Genomic DNA, 17,814 nt, shown 5'->3' with positions numbered 1-17,814 from the left:
ATAGGTTTAGGATGAGTTTGAGTAAACTCTTTTTAATACCTCACATGTTGGAAAGTCACCAAAACCTCGAGCGTAGTAAAGTCATAAAAAAGGTGTGTTATGGTGTAATAATATCAAGGGTCATTCCTCTCATTCGGAGTCAATGAGTCCACTTGATAATCAATAGACGCCTGAATAAATGGGGCGTGCGATGTAACTTTGAACTCTCATGAATGTACACGGAGGATGGAAACTTTTAGCTCTTCACACTTCTTGGAAGAATGCCACCGTTAAAAATGTCTCAGAACTACATTGGATGTAAACGTAGTCCCTACTGAGTCCATCAACATCCATGAAAACAAGGTTTATGAATATGTGTATCGAATATATCGAATAATGACATAAGTAATAGTTATAGCAGTTCAGGCGGATCTGATGAGTGAAAATTCAGAAATAACGTCTTAATTGAGTGTGTCAGGTTTGCCAGTAATCCACTGTGTGAAGTGAGAAGACATTTCCTCAGGGAGTGAATCCTGTTTTCAGAGGCTGTTGGATGAAGCCCCCCCCGCCCCCCACCACCGCCCCCCGGGTGGGCCTCCCCAGGTCCGTCAGCTCTAACAAGCTCCCTCTCAGACCCGCAAGTCGTGTCCCTGCAACGTGCACCACGTCTCTCCCTCCACGGGGGGGGGGGGGATCCCTCCCGAGGAGAGCGCACATTTCCTCCATCTCCGCTGTGTGAACTTCTAATGCGATTAGCGGCCACATAGGATGACACGAGTCCCGTTTGCTCCCAGAAGAGAACATAAGAGCTTGGGACGGATGGATGGGCGGATGACCCCTGCGCATCCCTCCTGGCACATCGCCGCAGCCTCTTCCTCTGGTCATCCTCCGGTTTCCCAGGGGTCACTAATGCAGCGTTAAAGGGCTGTGACAGTAATGAGCGCTGCGGATGTGCTGTCCGAGGCGGCGCCATTAAATGAGCGCACTTACAATACCAGCAACTCGGGGGCCAATCTCAGCAATATTTAGCCGGACGTTGAGCTGCAGTGCCTGGGCCTCAAGTCACGTTAGCTTAACACCAAACGCCACTCAAGGAACAAGGGGGTTGGGGAGGTGTGTGTGTGTGTGCTTTTAAACGGGTCAGGTTCTGGGCTAAGCTGTGAAACATTCGCCGCTTCCCACAAGATCTTTCGCTCCAGCTTCCTCGGGGCGGCTTTGAGCGACACACCTGAGCGTCGTTCCGCCGCTTGAGGTTGAAGAACCGGGGGACGCTCGTTCCTTCAGGAGCAGATTGCTTCATTTGCTCTTGAAACCAGGACGCCTCTCGTGGCACAACTGCTCTGCTTCATCTGATCATCTGTTTGATCGTAAACTCTTGAACGCAGACTGAGTTTTGCTTAAAAAACAATTTGGGTTGAGTTCTTCTGTCACAACCCGTCCCCGCTCTCGTGCCTTTTCTTTTTTTTAATCCTTCGCACACTTGCTTTCAATCTCTGCACACTGGAGGCCAAGAATATGAGACCAATTAAAAGTGGGTCCCGCATAGAGCCGTCCTCCGCTGGCAGGCGTCCTGCTAACACGTTGCACATTCTTTGCTCCAGAAAGCCCCCCGTCCCTCCAAAACCACCCCACATAAGACAAACAGGGACTGGTGGTTCGGGGATGCGTGCCAGCCTCAGACAACAACAAAGACAAAGGAGATCACAGTGGGAATTAGGGGATTCCTCAGAGAGCAGAGGGGAGGATGTTGGTGGTTATGAGGTAAATCTGCTGTGAAATCCACCCCCCCTTCCTCTGCCCCCCCCCCCCGCCCTCCGAGGTAGAAAGTGTGGAGGACGACGCCCGTCTGCTCGGCCCACTGACGTGACAGAGAATGAGGTCGAGGGGCCCCGGGCGCGTGACCCCGCAGTGGGAATAAGGAGCCCGGGGGGGGGGGGGGCGATGTGGCGCTTCGTTAAAAACCAGGGGTCACTCATTAAGGGCACGGCCCTTTCCTCGGCTTAAACGTCTTGACGGAGAGGGGGGCTTCAAAGCGATTATGGTCAGACATGGTTATCCATGTCAACCAGGGTCAAGAGTTAAAGGATCCCTGGTGACTGCCGGCATGTCCCAGGATGGTGGTGGTGGTCCCCCCCCCCCCTCAGCCCCCTGCGAGGCATCAGTGGAAGTCCAGAGGGATTTATTTTCATATTAATTGATGCCACCACTCAAATCCTTCATGCCATATGGAACGGAGTGAGTTAAGGTTTTTAATGCTAAAGCTAAATATAAGAAATGTACAAATACTAAATCATTTTAGGATTATTGGGGTGAAGGTTCTGTTTTATAAGTGATTATTAGGGCATTTAAACCGCCTGTTAGCAACAGGAACATGGTGGAGTGTAACAGCTGGTTGAGCTATGGAAGAACGTCTCACCTGAACAGGGTAACGTTAGCATGAGGGTCTGTAGTAATATTCATTTTTCATTTACTATTTAAAACAGATGAATTCCTGCGTTAGGACCACGTGCACTTCATTAGCACATCTGAGAAGGTCCACGATGGAGGTCCTCCTCCTCCTCTTCCTCCTCCTCCCCGCCGAGGCCTTCGTGTCGCTGTTAAACAGCTCGTTAGCTCTCACAACTTTGTTAATTGACCTTTGTGAATATTTCTGGCTGGCCGGTTCGGTCTGTGCGGCTTCCTTTTGCCCCCCCTGGATCCTCCTGCTCTGTTCTCTCCTCTCTGTGTGTTTCCCTTTTGTCTCTTTGAGACGAAGCTTTGATGCAAGAGCCCCCCCCCCCACCGTGCAGGGAGCGCGAGAGGGGCCACACACGACCCCCCCGAAGCACTCACTTCCAACGCCCTCCACTCAGCAGCTGAGTCCCACTCTTTAAACACAAGCGCACGCTCGCCGCCCGCCGGGACCCCTCGGGGGGGGGGGGGGCTGTTTGATTTGCTGTTTTGTGCGGAGGTACTGCGGCCCGGTGCGGCCCACCACAGGTTCTGAGGGGTGTTTAAAAAAAAAGGGGGAGCGGGGCTGCTGACAGCCCCTCCTCAAGGTATTCCACATAATCTGTCAACTCCATCTCGCTTCTTCTCGCTTTTTTTGTTGTCGCTCTCGGCGACATCAAAACGGCCCCCTCCTGAAAGGGCTTCCAACAGAAGCTTAGCATTGACATTGGCGACGCGAGCTCCGACTCGATGTGCAGCTCGTGCACTGAGCCGCTGAAACGCTCAACGCTTTGTAGTTGTGTTGTTTCTTATCGACGCAACAGGAGACTGGAAAGCACAAAATAACACGTGACGGTTTTATTTCTTACCTGTATTCACAGTTCGTTCCTGTAAGACCTATGTATTTGTTTTAATGTTTTCCTATCATACTTCTTGGTGTTATTCATATGCTTTTAATTTTAAATGTAATTTATAACTTCCTGCTGCCGGACCTTTAATCATCAAGGCCTCGTTCCTAAAGGCTTGAAGCCTTAACTGACTACTTGGCTGACTGTAAATGTATATGTGAGTGTGTGTGTGTGATGCACATGTATACATGTGCTGTATGAAACATATATGCTGCACTAACCCCCCCCCCCCGACCCCCCCAATAACGTTTGTATGAACTCACAGCCACATTTCCCTTCATCCGACAAACCGCCACCTGGCAGATTTACTATCAAACTTTCTTCTTTTTTTAAATTGGGGAATTCAGTCCGTTTGAATCATTCCGGAGAGCGAGGACAAGTGGAGCGTTTGAAGAGGGGTGTGGGGGGGGGGGGGGGGGGGGGCGCTCTTTGCCCAGACGGAGGCAGACGTGCGGCCCCCTCCCAGAAGAGAGCGGGCGTGTTGTTCTGCTCGTGTGCCGGGCCGCGTTGGGCAGGATGCCCCGAGGCCAGAGGAACCCGGAACATTAAGCCGTGCCACGGCGGCTCAGCGCGGCTCTGAGCCCTGAGCAGCTCTGGCAGATGGCCCGGGGTGGAGGTGGTAGGGTGGTGGTGTTGGTGGTGGTGAAGGGGGGGGGGGGGGAGCGGGGGGGGCACAGGTTTTTTTTTGGTAGAAGGCCCCCTTTCAGCCCGCTTGTCTTCACTCTTCTGGGACAGTCCCTGTCCAAGGACACGGAGATGTTTATTGTCACTTTATTTTTTTAATGGGGGGGCGGGGCGGGCTGGGAAAGGGATATGGTGTGTGGGGGGGGGGGGGGTAGTGGGGGGGGCATCTCGTATATGCCGCTGAAAAGGAGAAAGTTGTCCCCTTTTGTTTGTCTGAGTTTGTCCAGAGCAGAGAGCCGGCGAGATGGACGCAAATGCCCCCCCCCCCCCCCCCCCATTTCCCCCTTTCCACCCCCCCCCCTATGAAAACAGCCCAAAAATAATGACCGCTGCAGCAGGTGCCAGGTTGTTTCTGGGGCTCCCGGGAATTTAGCTGCAAACAAACAGGATTCGCAGGACGCGACGGATGTACGAGGGTTCGGTTATTATGCAGATTAGTGTGGAGTGATTATTATGATGTGATTATTATGATGTGATTATTATGATGTGATTATTATGGTGTGATTATTATGGTGTGATTATTATGGTGTGATTATGATCAGCGGAGTACGCGAGTAAGAATCTTCCATCGGCTAAGACCACACGACAATGAGCCTTTTTTTTTTATCTCATCCTTTAAGGTTTTATTTTTTACATGTCTGTGGACATAAATAAGTACTTAGTATTTATTATAAAAAAAACACAGAGCTTGCAGAGGTGCTAGATAAAAAAAAATTATTTTTAAAAATGAATTATTGATCACATTCTAAATTAAAAAAATTCTGATTCGTTTTGTCAATATGTTTTTCTTATTTTTTCCTAAATTTAGTTGGCTTAGATTTCCGCTCTTTTTCTGTTTACGCCACATTGTGACCGTGAAACGGCCGCCGGTTACAAGCAGCAGGACCAGTTCAGGAAAAAGGTCCCGCTCTGGCTTTAAATAAGTAAACCAAGAAAAACATGAACGTCGATTGGGATTTGGCACCATTGCCAGAGTGAAAAGGTGCACAGGTGAAAAGGTGAGGACACCACCCAGCTCCAGGTGTCATGGTGAGGCTGGGGGGGGGGGGGGGCGGGGGAGGAGGGGCTCTGTTTTCGTCTATAGTGACAATCTGCACCTCAGACGTCACTGTCGCTTTTTATTTATTCACTTAACTCGCCTCGGCCTCGCTCCCCGCGGTCTCTCCACGCGCCCTCCACGGCGTGAGTGGAAAAAGTTCCCCCGTTTGGCTTTCAACAAGCTAACCGCGGCGCCGCCGCCGCGATAACGACGACTGAGGTGGAACCACGTTACTGGGCGCGTGGACACGAGACGGTGTCTCTTTGTCTCTCTCGCTCGTCCCCCTCTGTCTCTCCTCTTTGTGGTTGGAGCACCAGAAGCTGTGGGGAGAAGAGTCGGAGCCAACGGAGCTATTGAAGCATTACCGCCCTCCCTCCCTCCCTCTGTTCGGGCCTTGCTGTGTTTTTGGCAGTCGCCACTGACCATCATGAACGTCATTGCCAATTTTTGTGAAAACTGGCACATATGGCAGCTGAAGTGCCATATGCCATACAGAATATTTCTTGGCCGTTTCCCCCATTTGTATAATCGCTGGATCCGCTATAGAAGTGGCTCATTATTAATTCATTCCTTCCCAGTTTTTTTTTTTTTTCTTTTCAGTTCCCCTCTGTGGTTTTTTTTTTTTCTCAATTTCCCTTCATTTTTTTTCCAAATCCATTTGATGTCCTCGAGGACAAGGAACGACAAGTTAATTTAATGTGCAGTGTGGGGATTAAAGCGTCTGGTTAATTCAAAGATAAATGTGGGGATTACTGCCAGTGCCGAATTCCACTTTCATGCATTTGTGTTGTTTTGTGTTTTGCACTACGGCCGCACAAATTAAGTTTTAATTGCTTTTAATCAGAACAAAATTGGTTTAATGTAACAACAAACCCAACTATTGTGGCATTTGATGGCAGGAAGGGATGCTCTTTTTTCCTGGATTGATTCACTTTGCCGGTTGAGTCCAGCTACTACTGCATTTTTATACTTTCAACAAATCTCTTTAAAGGCCCAAACCAACAACGTGTTAGTCCGTCTGTAAATACTCTTATTTATTTCTCTTTATTTCCTCCACCTGTCTCCACCGGTCTGTGCAGCGCAATGCTCATTGATTCCTACTGATGTCATGAATCACTAAAACCAGAATATGTGGGACCCGCTCGTCCCCCTGCGAGCGTTTACAAGTCAACTGTTGGTCACAAACACCACTTCCTGCTTCAGAAACACCACCTTTACAGAGCGGCTCCTTTGTTTGTATTGTCAATGAATCACACATGAATCCGGATTATCAAATGGAAAATGAATCATAGCGGTTTGTCCGGTCGCTAGCGTTAGCCTAGCGTTAGCGCCGGCGACCAGAGGCAAACCTGTCACGAGAGTTTCCACGGGCCAGAAGGACGATTGTTCGGTGCTTCTTCAGCGGAGGGTTAGTGGGAGACTTTCTGGCGGGAGGACGGCGTCTTTGGGTATGTGAGTCAAAAATAACCGTGGCGTTAACGGCGACGGAGGAACGCGTCACTCAGAGCGACGGCGAGGCTAACTCGCGTGTCGTTCACGACAACGCGGGAGCCAAACGGCTCAGGGGAAGAAGACGTGGCTCCTTCCCGTTGGTCCAGGAGAAGTTCTCCCCTTTCACGCGCACCGAGCCGCTACCTCCAAATACACCTTCATCGAGCTCCACCCGCCTGTGTGACGGAGGAGCGTTCAAGCGGCAGCCCTCCTGAACCGGCTGAAGGTTGAGTCGCTGCGGCAGGGCCGACGCTCGTTCTCATTTTTAAACGCTATTAAACGAGTCAAAAGCTCTTGGACGAGAAGGTGACTTTCCCTCTTCTCTGTTCTTCCTCCCCCGCCTCACACGAACAGCCTTCACGCTGCTCTTCCACCCTCATAGGAATCGCCTCCCTGAGTTGTGTCTCTTTCTTTGACTCGCACACACACACACACACGCACACTTTGCCTTCTCTTCCCTCTCCTCTTCTGCCCTCCATTGGAAAGAGAAGGTCTTTACTGACTAGTCGCAGCCTTCGCTGCTCCTCCGTCGCCCCGGCCGGTTTCTTCTTCTGCGTCTGTGAAAGTCGCTGCTCGGGATGCAACGACTCCACTTGGAGCGCCTTCTGAGTCACGCAACGCCGCCGCCGCCGCCGCCACTCGCGCAGCGACAGGATGCGGCCCGCCGGGTGCAGAGTCGCTCCCTTGATTGCGAACGCTCGTCGCCTCTTCGATTTACCAGCTCTTTCTCTTTTTGAGTAGAAAGTAGCAGAAACAGGGAAGCAGAGACGTGAGAAAAGCTGAACTTTCCTCCTGATTCCTCCAGCGGCCTTCTTTAGAACCACCGGCGTGCTCTATAGGAAGCGTTGCGTCTCGCACGCTACTTCAGACGGGCTTTGCTTCGTCTATTTATGGATGTAGAAAACATTTGGTTTCATCTCCAACATGAACCCAATACAACACAAAGGAAAGACACCCAACATGTGACACGCAACAGCAAATATGTTGAATTAGCACAAACTAAACCCCAAATAAATGTATATCATGAAGCCCAAAATGCATAAAGAAAACCACGGCTCAAGTAGGATTTCATCGACAACCTGTCGTCTGCTCCGCAGATAAACTCACGGAACTTGTTTTGGAAAACTCTTTGTGTCGACTCTTTTCCACGACGCCGTGCAGCCGGGCGCGATCATCTGTGCACACGAGCGGCGAAGCCGCTTCATCCGTCACAGATAAGGCTTCATCCAGATCCAAGTGCTGAAACGTTATTCTAATACGGCATCAGTTCAGAGTAAACTGGTTTTGTCATAATTGAAAACAGGCAGAATATTAAGTTATTTTTGTGAGATCATCCTGCTTATTATTTTTCAGCACGTTGTCGTATCAGCAGCTCTGCATCAATATTGAAAATATCCCTGAATCCAACCCACAAAAATGCTTTTTTAAAACATAGATATTGATGATATTTGATTAAAGGGTGAGCGTGATTAATGCCTGACGTTTGGGCCCACTGCCTTGCTCAAAGGCAGCCCAGTGAAATCAGGTCAGGCTGTGTTTCGCTTACAGGTGGAAGTGTGCGTTTCACACAGAGACAACGTGAGGCTCCTCCTGTTTTATTCATGCGTCGTTTCAGGGAGGAGACGTTTGTTAAACAGCTCTGTTGGAAACAATAACTGTCAACGCGGCGGCGGTGCACGACTCTGACATCTGGGTGAAGAACTGTGGCTTTCTTTTTTCCTGTGATGTGTTTACCCGTCACAGATCAGTGCATTGGTCTCCAGAGCTGCCCCCCCCCCTCTTTACCCCCCCCCCCCCCCCCCCTCCGCCCCCCCCCCCTCTCTTCTCCAGGCACAAAACATGCGTAATATTTGATGAGACGTGGTGACAGGAGGACGCCGGCGTTGCCGGTGTCTGTCCGCCGGAATCCATTTGCAAAAAGCTTCTGTTGTCATTCTCGTGATATGTTGAGTAGAAACGTGTGTGTGTGTGTGTGTGTGTGTGTGTGTGTGTGTGTGTGTGTGTGTGTGCGCGTGTGTGTGGACATTAATTCATCACTTCAGACTTTTGAATCACAGAGAGACGATCGCTCAGGTCCTTGTGAGCTGATGCTGAAGAGCTGCCGTTGATCCGGATCCCGTCAGCAGCTTCTTTAATCGAAGATGTGGCGGCATGATGGCGCCTTAGTGATGGCGCCCTAGTGATGGCGCCCTAGTGATGGCGCCCTAGTGATGCCGCCCTAGTGATGGCGCCTTAGTGATGGCGCCCTAGTGATGCCGCCTTAGCGATAGCGCCTTAGTGATGGCGCCTTAGTGATGGCAGCCCAGTGATGGCGCCTTAGTGATGGCGCCTTAGTGATGGCAGCCCAGTGATGGCGCCTTAGTGATGGCGCCCTAGTGATGCCGCCTTAGTGATGCCGCCCTAGTGATGGCGCCCTAGTGATGCCGCCTTAGTGATGCTGCCTTAGTGATGGCGCCTTAGTGATGGCGCCCTAGTGATGGCGCCCTAGTGATGGCGCCCTAGTGATGCCGCCCTAGTGATGGCGCCTTAGTGATGGCGCCCTAGTGATGCCGCCTTAGCGATAGCGCCTTAGTGATGGCGCCTTAGTGATGGCAGCCCAGTGATGGCGCCTTAGTGATGGCGCCTTAGTGATGGCAGCCCAGTGATGGCGCCTTAGTGATGGCGCCCTAGTGATGCCGCCTTAGTGATGCCGCCCTAGTGATGGCGCCCTAGTGATGCCGCCTTAGTGATGCTGCCTTAGTGATGGCGCCTTAGTGATGGCGCCCTAGTAATGGCGCCCTAGTGATGCCGCCCTAGTGATGGCGCCCTAGTGATGCCGCCTTAGTGATGGCGCCTTAGTGATGGCGCCCTAGTGATGGCGCCCTAGTGATGCCGCCTTAGCGATAGCGCCCTAGTGATGGCGCCCTAGTGATGGCGCCCTAGTGATGGCGCCCTAGTGATGCCGCCCTAGTGATGGCGCCCTAGTGATGGCGCCCTAGTGATGGCGCCCTAGTGATGGCGCCCTAGTGATGGCGCCCTAGTGATGCCGCCCTAGTGATGCGACTGTTTCCTGACTCCCGATTTAACCCGATGGGAACGCCGGTTGAAGCGGGAAAAGGTCCCGTGACGTCGGGGCTCGTTTCGGCGGCTTTGTGCTGATTTCAGTTTTCTGTGACTGGATCTCGTCCACGTTCACGGACTGAATCTCGGAAGAAGTGAAAGCGGTTTCGAGAACAGACGCCAGTTATTGTCGTTATGGGACAAACATCTCGTCCCGCGGTTGCTTTCCAATGCTACAATTTTACCGACCTGTCGTTTAAATGCTCCTTCAATTCTTGCGTTGGTGAAGAAACACACTAAAGACACCAGAAGCGTCCCGATCGTTGAGACCAGTCCGGCTGGCTTTGGGTCAACCGTCGACCCCCCGACACAGCGTCAGAAAGGAAAAGGCTCCTTCTGTGGAGCCGCTCAACCCACTGCAGGTATCTCACATATGAACCGCCTTCAATGAGCAAATGCTGCATCACAACCACCGTTTTGGCCATTTTCTTTTAAAATTCCTACGTTGTTATTTTGTGATTTTACTGCACGACGACAATGTTGAACACAATCACACACACAATGGAGCCGTGATCAAACACGTGCGAAGCTTTTACTTAATTTGATTTAATCTCTCTGCATTTCTCACGTGTTTCTGCTGCACGCAGAATGTTTTGTGTTTCACATTGAATCAATATTCATTTCTGGTGGAATTATCTCCGTAATCAACTAACAAAAGGACTCGAAATGAAAAATGCATCAAATTTTTTTTTATTTTTCCAAATAGCAAAAGGAGGCGCTGCTCTTTTTTATTTTTACTGGTCGTCCTTTGATTCTGCAGGAATGTGTCCACGCATTCTGTCACAAGGAAAAAGGACGTCCATCACTCGGGATCCAGATGAAACCCGCTTCAATACTTCATCTGCATTTCCTCCAGGATAAAACGATTCATCATTTTCCATCATCTGGGTCACTTTCCCCTCAGGTTCTGAGGAGCTCCTGCAGTCCCATCAACTGACTTTAAAGACACAATTAAACACTTTTCCTTGCTTCCTCGGTTTAGTGCTGCTATTGTGACCTTTGACCTCCATGGTCATGTACAGAGTCTTATTTCATATTTGCAGCTATCTTTTAAAAACTGGACTTCTCCAGGAAAATAAATGAAATAATTCCTGCCGCAATAGAGACGTGTTTCTTTGAAGACATGAAGGTGAAATAATATCACAGTTTTTTCACAATGACACAATGTGTGATTGTTTGAAAACAGTCGATCTGCACAGAGGATCGATGGATGTAAATGTCAAGCAATTTCAGATTTTAGACGGGATATCGATAATGTCATTGCATTTTCTTTTCTTTTTTCATGTGAAAAAAGAGCAAGAAATGATTTGCCCATTTTGGTGTTAGTTAAGACTAAATGCACAAACGCCACCTTCAATTTCTTCTTTCTTTTCGCCACCAAAGTGTCTTCTCATTAAAGAAATGCGATCATTTTCATGACTTTGAAGAAGCTAAAAGTGTTTATATTATTAAATCATACAAATATTCTCCTCATTTAGATGATTAGTCCTGAACTCATGTGACAGACAATAAATAAAAAGCTTATCAGGGATGTATAATATATATAATATATATATAATATAAGAAGCATCAGCACCTGATTCCCATCAGAAGGTCATCAGGCCTCACTGCGTGCAGATTATACACTGGCGCCCCCTAAGTGACGCTGCACACAGTACAGAGCGCAGCGGGGGGGCCGCGGAGACCCGGGACGCGTCGCGCAGAGGTGGGAGGAGGGGGGGCGGGGGGGGGGCTTTAGGTGCGAGTTAAAGCCAATGACCTGCGTGTAATTAGCATACATTTAAATATATTGTGAGTGAGTGACAACCCCTTTATAGATGTGACGTTTATTTTAATGTGTGTAAGTTTTGTGACAACTATAGCAATAATAATAATAAACGCATTAACAATAATGATAATAATATTAATATAATATGAATCACAGAAAACCTTTTCACCTCAACGAAACGACACCGAAAACACTCAACCAGAAAATACAACCAGCAACTATTGTGATCACAATTACAATGATGATGTGTGTGTGTGTGTGTGTGTGTGTGTGGGGGGGGGGGGTCTTCATCCCTCTGCTGGTCCATAAATCGCATGAGATGACAGTCGGTGAGTGAAGAGTTAAAGGGAGGAGGCGCAGAGTGACACGCCTCATTGGGTAGATTATGTGCCGCAAACAAAAAGTGTGCGTCGGTGTGCCAGTCAGCCACAGAGCGCCGGGCCCATCTGCACGCCTCTCTCTCTCTCTCTCTCTCTCTCTCTCTCTCTCTCTCTCCCCCCTCTCTCTCCCCGTCTGTCTCCCTTTATCATCCAGCTCTCCACCCCGCCCGCTCACTTCCAGTGTCGGCGGGTATCTGCAGCGGCAGCAGCGGCGGCGGCGGCGGCACCGTCACTTTCACCACACCGTGCGGTGCAGGCGGGGGGTGGGGGGACAGCGCGGGGGGTGTGTGTGTGGGGGGGGAGGCGTGGTGGTGGGGGCGAAATGTACTGACACCACGGAGCGAGACCGGGAGCGCGCCACCATCTCCATCACCTCCGTCACCTGCACCACGCGGCGTCCCGCTGCTTGTTTGCGGGGCTTTGCGTCCTCGCTGTGCGCCGCGAGCCGCCGTCTCCTCCCGGAGGCGCAAACGGGGGGGATTGTTTTTCTATATTTGATTTTTTTTTGTTTTTTTGGGGGGAGGAGGATTCGCAGCGTCGCTCGCTGTTCGCTTGTGGATTATTATTTTTTCCTCCCGGCTCATCGAAAACCAAAAGGTAGGTTGTTTTTCCGCCAGAGGCGCAGCGGCGTTGCGCGTTTGGATAGTTGTTGTTTTTTGTTGTTGTTTTTAAAAGACGCACCTGCAGGGCGCGCTAAACCAAACAGAAAGAAACAAACCCGCCGCAGACGTGTCACCGGACAGAACCCCGCGATTCTACCACCGCGTTGATTTAGGACAGTTTTCAGCCTGGCACGGCTTTAGCAGATGGGCCCCCCCCCCCTCCCTCCTGCCCCCCCCCCCCCCCTCGCCGGGGCTTTGAATGGAGAGGCTGTCTGCTTCTCCCCGCAGAACACGTCGCTCCTTTTCTCTCATTTACCCCGCGATGCACCTTATTGTCTCGTTCTGTGTGCAGTCTCTTTCATGGCCCCGGAAACAAATTATTTTAGGGGGGAGATGAGAGGAGGGGGGGGGGGGGGGGGGGGCTGCGCGACCCTCTGCAGCGCTGCACAGAGAATCAGCCTCTTGTGAAGGTAGAAAAATGCTCCCAAATCACCCGGATTAACAAAACACACATTTATTCATGACAACCCCGGGTTTTATTTCTTATTATACCCCCCCCCCCCCCCCCTCATGAAGAAGAGGCAGCCGATCTCTTAATGACGCGCTGATGCCGCGATGCGCTTTTGCTTATTTTGCTGATTTGGCGCAAAAACTAAACTTTTGCTGCAACTAATGTAAATTGTGTGTTTTATCTAGAAGTGTCTGGCTTTGGCTGCACGGACGGACGCGTCGTTGCTGTTGGCTGCTGTTTGATTCACTACTTGCTTATAAACGCGTTACGGGAGAAATAAATAAATGTAATAATACATAAAAGCTTTCGCACTAATAAAGGGAAATATTAGTTATATTATTAATATTAATGTAATATGAAATATTTTAATGCTCAACGTAAAAAAAAATAATCACAGTGGACTAAAGAGTGTTATTAATAAAATAAATAAATTAAAGTCATTTTTTTCCTTCCTATTCATTAATAAGTTTCTCTAATGATCCTCTATATTCCGCGTGTATCGTATCAGGTGCGGGGTGTTCCGCTGCGTCAGACGGGCGGGGGGGGGGGGGGGGGGGGGGCACATTGAAGAGGTTAGAAAGGAAATAATTAACCGGTCGTGCTGCTTTAATTAGAGTCTCTGAGGGGACCGGGCTGGATTATGGTAATGAGCCGACGGGAGGGTTCGGCTGACCGGGGATCGGTGACTCGGTCCGGAGACGTTTGCGCAGCGGATATTCTTTAAAGTCTTTAAAGTCTTTCGTTATTTCCACGAGGAATAAAGATGCACGTCGTGATTCCATTGCGACTAAAACACAAAGCAAGAAATCCCTTAATGTCGCGATAGAACTCATAGACGACGTAGAAACGATCGGGGTGTAAATTGCTCTAAATTGGATAATGATGGAAATATTAAAGGATTTTTTTTTTTGTTAGTGGTATTTTCATCGTAATAATTACCGCTGACTAGACAGGGGCAATGGAGGCCTGCTATTGTGAATTAAATATATATTTTATTTTATTTTTAATATATTTTAATAGCAGTTCGCTTATACTTTTTAAAGGTACAATTTTAAGGGTTAATATTATGATTATAAAATAAAACAATGGAGATTATAATCATACATTTATCCAAAATAATCTAATACAAATAGCAATAATTATGTTGTATATTTTAAAACAATAATTCTAATCACAGGGAATAAAAATAACAATACCAAAAACGCAATTGTGATTTTGAGTTTGATAATTAGTTTTTTCGCGCTTTGGCGACTTTTTCTTCTTTAAAGAAAGAACGTCGGTTCAGCACGTCGTCTGGCGTCCGTCATCAACTTACTACGAGCTTTGAATTAATCACAACGCCGACGTGAATGAATGAATGAATGAATAAAGGGAGCGGTGGACGCCCCCCCGGCTGGTTCCTCCAGTCCGCCTGGATCCACGAGATTTATGTCGCGGACGTTTATTCCCCTCAACGAAACAGTCGTGTCGGTGCGTGTTTCCCGCTCGCCGGTCCCCTTGACGCCTCCGCGCCGTCTCCGCAGGGTGAGATGGAGGAGTCCAGCTCCCAGAAGCTGGTGTGGGACGGGGACGCCAAGGCGGTCCAGCAGTGTCTGACGGACATCTTCACCAGCGTCTTCACCACGTGCGACGTCCCGGAAAACGCCATTTTCGGGCCCTGCGTGCTGAGCCACACGTCGCTGTACGACAGCATCGCCTTCATCGCCCTCAAGTCCACCGACAAGCGCACAGCGCCGTACATCTTCAGGGTGAGACCCCCCCCCCCGACCCCCCGACCCCCCACCGGGGTTTATACAAAGAATACAACACGCAGGTCAAACAGCTTCTATTCGTGGCCTCTGTCACTGTGCAGATCTCAATATATTATTATTATTATTTGGATATTTTGAACATAACTGAAAAAAAGAAGCTGACATTTTCAAAATATCCCCATTTATGAGCAACAGCGTAACGTTGGAAGCTCTTTAGTTTATTAATGATAATCCCACTTAAAAAAATCATTTGCTCATTTATCGAGTCGTAAAAATTGTGTTTTGTTATTTCTACAAGAATCTGCATGTGTGTGGAAAAAAAAATGTTTTCTTAAATGTTTTATTTATTTGAATATTTGCTTAAAATTCTAAGTGATAATCTTCAATAATGTCAATAAAATAAAATAGAAAACAAATATGTAGACGGGGGAAATTAAATCACCTTATTTTTCAATAGATTTTTAAAAAAAAAGGAATTTGAGTTGTTACTGAAGCTCAACGGATGCGCTCGTTTCGCTCAGGTGGACACGTCGGCGGCCAACAGCACCTCGGAGGGCCTGATGTGGCTGCGGCTGGTCCAGTCGGCCCGGGACAAAGAGGAGCAGAACCTGGAGGCCTACGTGAAGAACGGCCAGCTCCTCTACCGCTCGCTGCGCCGCATCGAGAAGGACGAGGAGCTGCTGGTCTGGTACGGCAAGGACCTCATCGACCTGCTGCTGCTCAGCTCCGGCCGGGCGCCGGCCAAGAGCAAAGGTGAGTCCGCCGCAGGTCGAGTCCCCCGTGGACATCGTCTTTCTTTTCTGCTTCGACGCAAGCTGGTAATTCACGCGGGTTTCGGCATCGTCTCATTTTACCGGACCTCGATTTCTGTCTCCGCAGGTTCGTCCCACCACTCGTGTCCAGACTGCAGTCAGCGCTTCCAGTTCGAGTTCCCGTTCTTGGCCCACCTCCGGTTCCGTTGCACCAAAAGATTGCAGAGCATCACGGGGGCCGACGAGGAGGCCGCTAAAGAGAGTGGTGGCGGCGGCGAGCGCCCAAGCGCCACCCCGACCAGGACCAGCCCGAAGCTCGGCGGCCGCCCCGAGGGCTTCGCCGGCGCTCAGGACGCCAGCAAACCCTCCATGGACTTTCACAACCTGGCCCGGGACCTGGAGAACAACCGGACCAGCCCGCCGAGCGACAAGGAGGCCGAGATCTGCAGCGAGAGCTCGGGGAAGAGGAAGTTCTCGGAGGTGGAGGAGCGCGAGCGCCGAGGGCCCAGCCTGCCGCAGTCCAAGTCGAAGGACGAGCTCGCCACGTCGGCGCAGAACTACAGGGGGGCGTACGGCCTGGAGGAGAACCACAAGTCCTTCTCCCCGCCGGGGCCCACGGAACTCGGCCAGGGCAAGCGCAGCGCCTTCACCGAGGTCAAGAAGTCCCCCCAGAACCTCAAGCACCACGGCGGCGGCAAAAACCTCCAGAGCGCCAACTCCGAGAACAAAGACGGCGGTCGGCCCAGCGGCAGTCCGCCAGAGAAGCACCTCAACATCCGGCAGGTGCTGTCGGAGACCCAGCAGCCGCAGACCTCCCCGATGGGCAGCGCCTTCACCTCGGTGAGCCAGCAAGGCGGCGCTGGTGGCGAGAGGAAGAGCGCCTTCAGCCAGCCGTCGCGCTCCTTCTCCCAGATCCCGCCGCTGGTGATGCCGACCAAGCTGCTGGACTGCCACCCGACGGTGGGCGACACCATCTCCTCCAGCCGGCTCTACCAGGCCGACCACCTCGCCGCCAAGCTGCAGGGCGCCGAGCTGGGCGCCAACTGCCCCGTGCCGGGCGGCATGGCCAAGCAGAACCCCTTCGTCTACGCCACCACCTTCTGGCCCAAGAGCTCTGGCGCCATCCAGCTCCAGATGCCGTCGGCGCTCACGCTGCTGCCGCCCTCCTTCACCTCGCTCTGCCTGCCGGCGCAGAACTGGTGCGCCAAGTGCAACGCCTCCTTCCGCATGACCTCGGACTTGGTTTACCACATGCGGTCCCACCACAAGAAGGAGTTCGCCATGGAGCCGCTGGTCAAGCGGCGGCGCGAGGAGAAGCTCAAGTGCCCCATTTGCAACGAGTCGTTCCGGGAGCGGCACCACCTTTCCCGCCACATGACCTCCCATAACTGACTTTTAAGATGGAGGGACATTTTTTCACAACGAGGAGGGACGGCGAACGCCCCCCTCAACCTCCCCCAGACCCCCGACCCCCGACCCCTGACCCCGTCTGGATTTAAGCCGCCCGCCTGGAGACAGACCACTTAGAAATATAAAATACAAAATACCCACGACTTGTTTTCACTTTGGACCATAATCTTATTTTTCCTGTTCGCTCCGTTTAGCCCCGCCCCCTCTCCCCCCACCCCCCTGTACAAAATGTCATGTTTTGGGTGTATGCAAAATGCTTTTTGACTTCAAAAAATGGATCTATTTATGAAGCACTTCATTGTTTGAGAATAAGGGAAGATTTAAATATGTGTAAATGTACAGTAATTAATTGTATTTTATATCATATAAATGCAAATATAGAGAAGAAATACAGATGTAGTCACACGTCATGGTTTGCAAGCAAGTTTTTTCTTTTCATGTCTTTGGTGAATATGGACACAGTTTGGGATTTCATGTCAGACTATATTTCAGAGTGCATGTAATATTAAATGATATTGATTTTAAGATTCAGTCTATACGTTACGATGTAAATAATTGGTTTTATTTGAAATACAAAGTGTAATATTTTGTGTCAGTGGGGAATAGTTTCAGTGTTTCTTCCTTTTGCGGAAATTTACTACTTGATAGTTTATCTAATCACGTTGAATGCATTGACAATAAAATAGCTTTATTTTCAACTGTGGCCTTCCTGGATCGCTTTTATTTTAATCTGCAACTGAAGTTCATGTTTTTTTTAATATATTGTGACATTTGTGTTGATTTTGCATTTATTAAACAACACCAACATCACATTTTTATTCATTTAAAATGTGTAAAGAGCATTTCATATGGCTTTACATATGCTTTATATTTCCATGCTCTAACAAAGGAATTCATATATAACAGTCAACGTTAACAAAACACAAATACCACATTTTATGTGCAGCCCAAATAATGTTGAATACATAAAACACCAATGGAATATTCGGTTAATATTAAATAATATGTTC

General features: G+C 49.7%; 1 protein-coding gene across 1 annotated transcript; it reads left to right on the top strand.

The window, feature by feature from the left end:
• Positions 1-11,728: 11,728 nt before the first annotated feature.
• On the top strand, positions 11,729-17,502 carry prdm8b (PR domain containing 8b). The gene is made up of 4 exons (XM_078086328.1): positions 11,729-12,375; positions 14,415-14,639; positions 15,164-15,395; positions 15,522-17,502. Exons 2-4 carry the CDS (start codon positions 14,421-14,423, stop codon positions 16,784-16,786), a joined length of 1,716 nt encoding a protein of 571 aa, XP_077942454.1. The 5' UTR covers positions 11,729-12,375; positions 14,415-14,420; the 3' UTR covers positions 16,787-17,502.
• The last annotated feature ends 312 nt before the right edge of the window (positions 17,503-17,814 follow it).

The sequence above is a fragment of the Gasterosteus aculeatus genome, chromosome 13 (genome assembly GCF_964276395.1).
Source record: "Gasterosteus aculeatus chromosome 13, fGasAcu3.hap1.1, whole genome shotgun sequence".
NCBI lineage: Eukaryota > Metazoa > Chordata > Actinopteri > Perciformes > Gasterosteidae > Gasterosteus > Gasterosteus aculeatus.
Note: the sequence above shows the minus strand (reverse complement) of the source record. Positions and strands in the feature narration are given on the sequence as shown.

What these genes read in the sequence shown, in the direction of transcription:
- prdm8b (XM_078086328.1), top strand. Translation starts at nt 14,421, where the DNA reads ATGGAGGAGTCCAGCTCCCAGAAGCTGGTGTGGGACGGGGACGCCAAG. An exon ending in CAGCGCCGTACATCTTCAGG is followed by an intron (nt 14,640 to 15,163) that starts GTGAGACCCCCC and finishes CGTTTCGCTCAG; the next exon opens with GTGGACACGTCGGCGGCCAA. An exon ending in GGCGCCGGCCAAGAGCAAAG is followed by an intron (nt 15,396 to 15,521) that starts GTGAGTCCGCCG and finishes CTGTCTCCGCAG; the next exon opens with GTTCGTCCCACCACTCGTGT.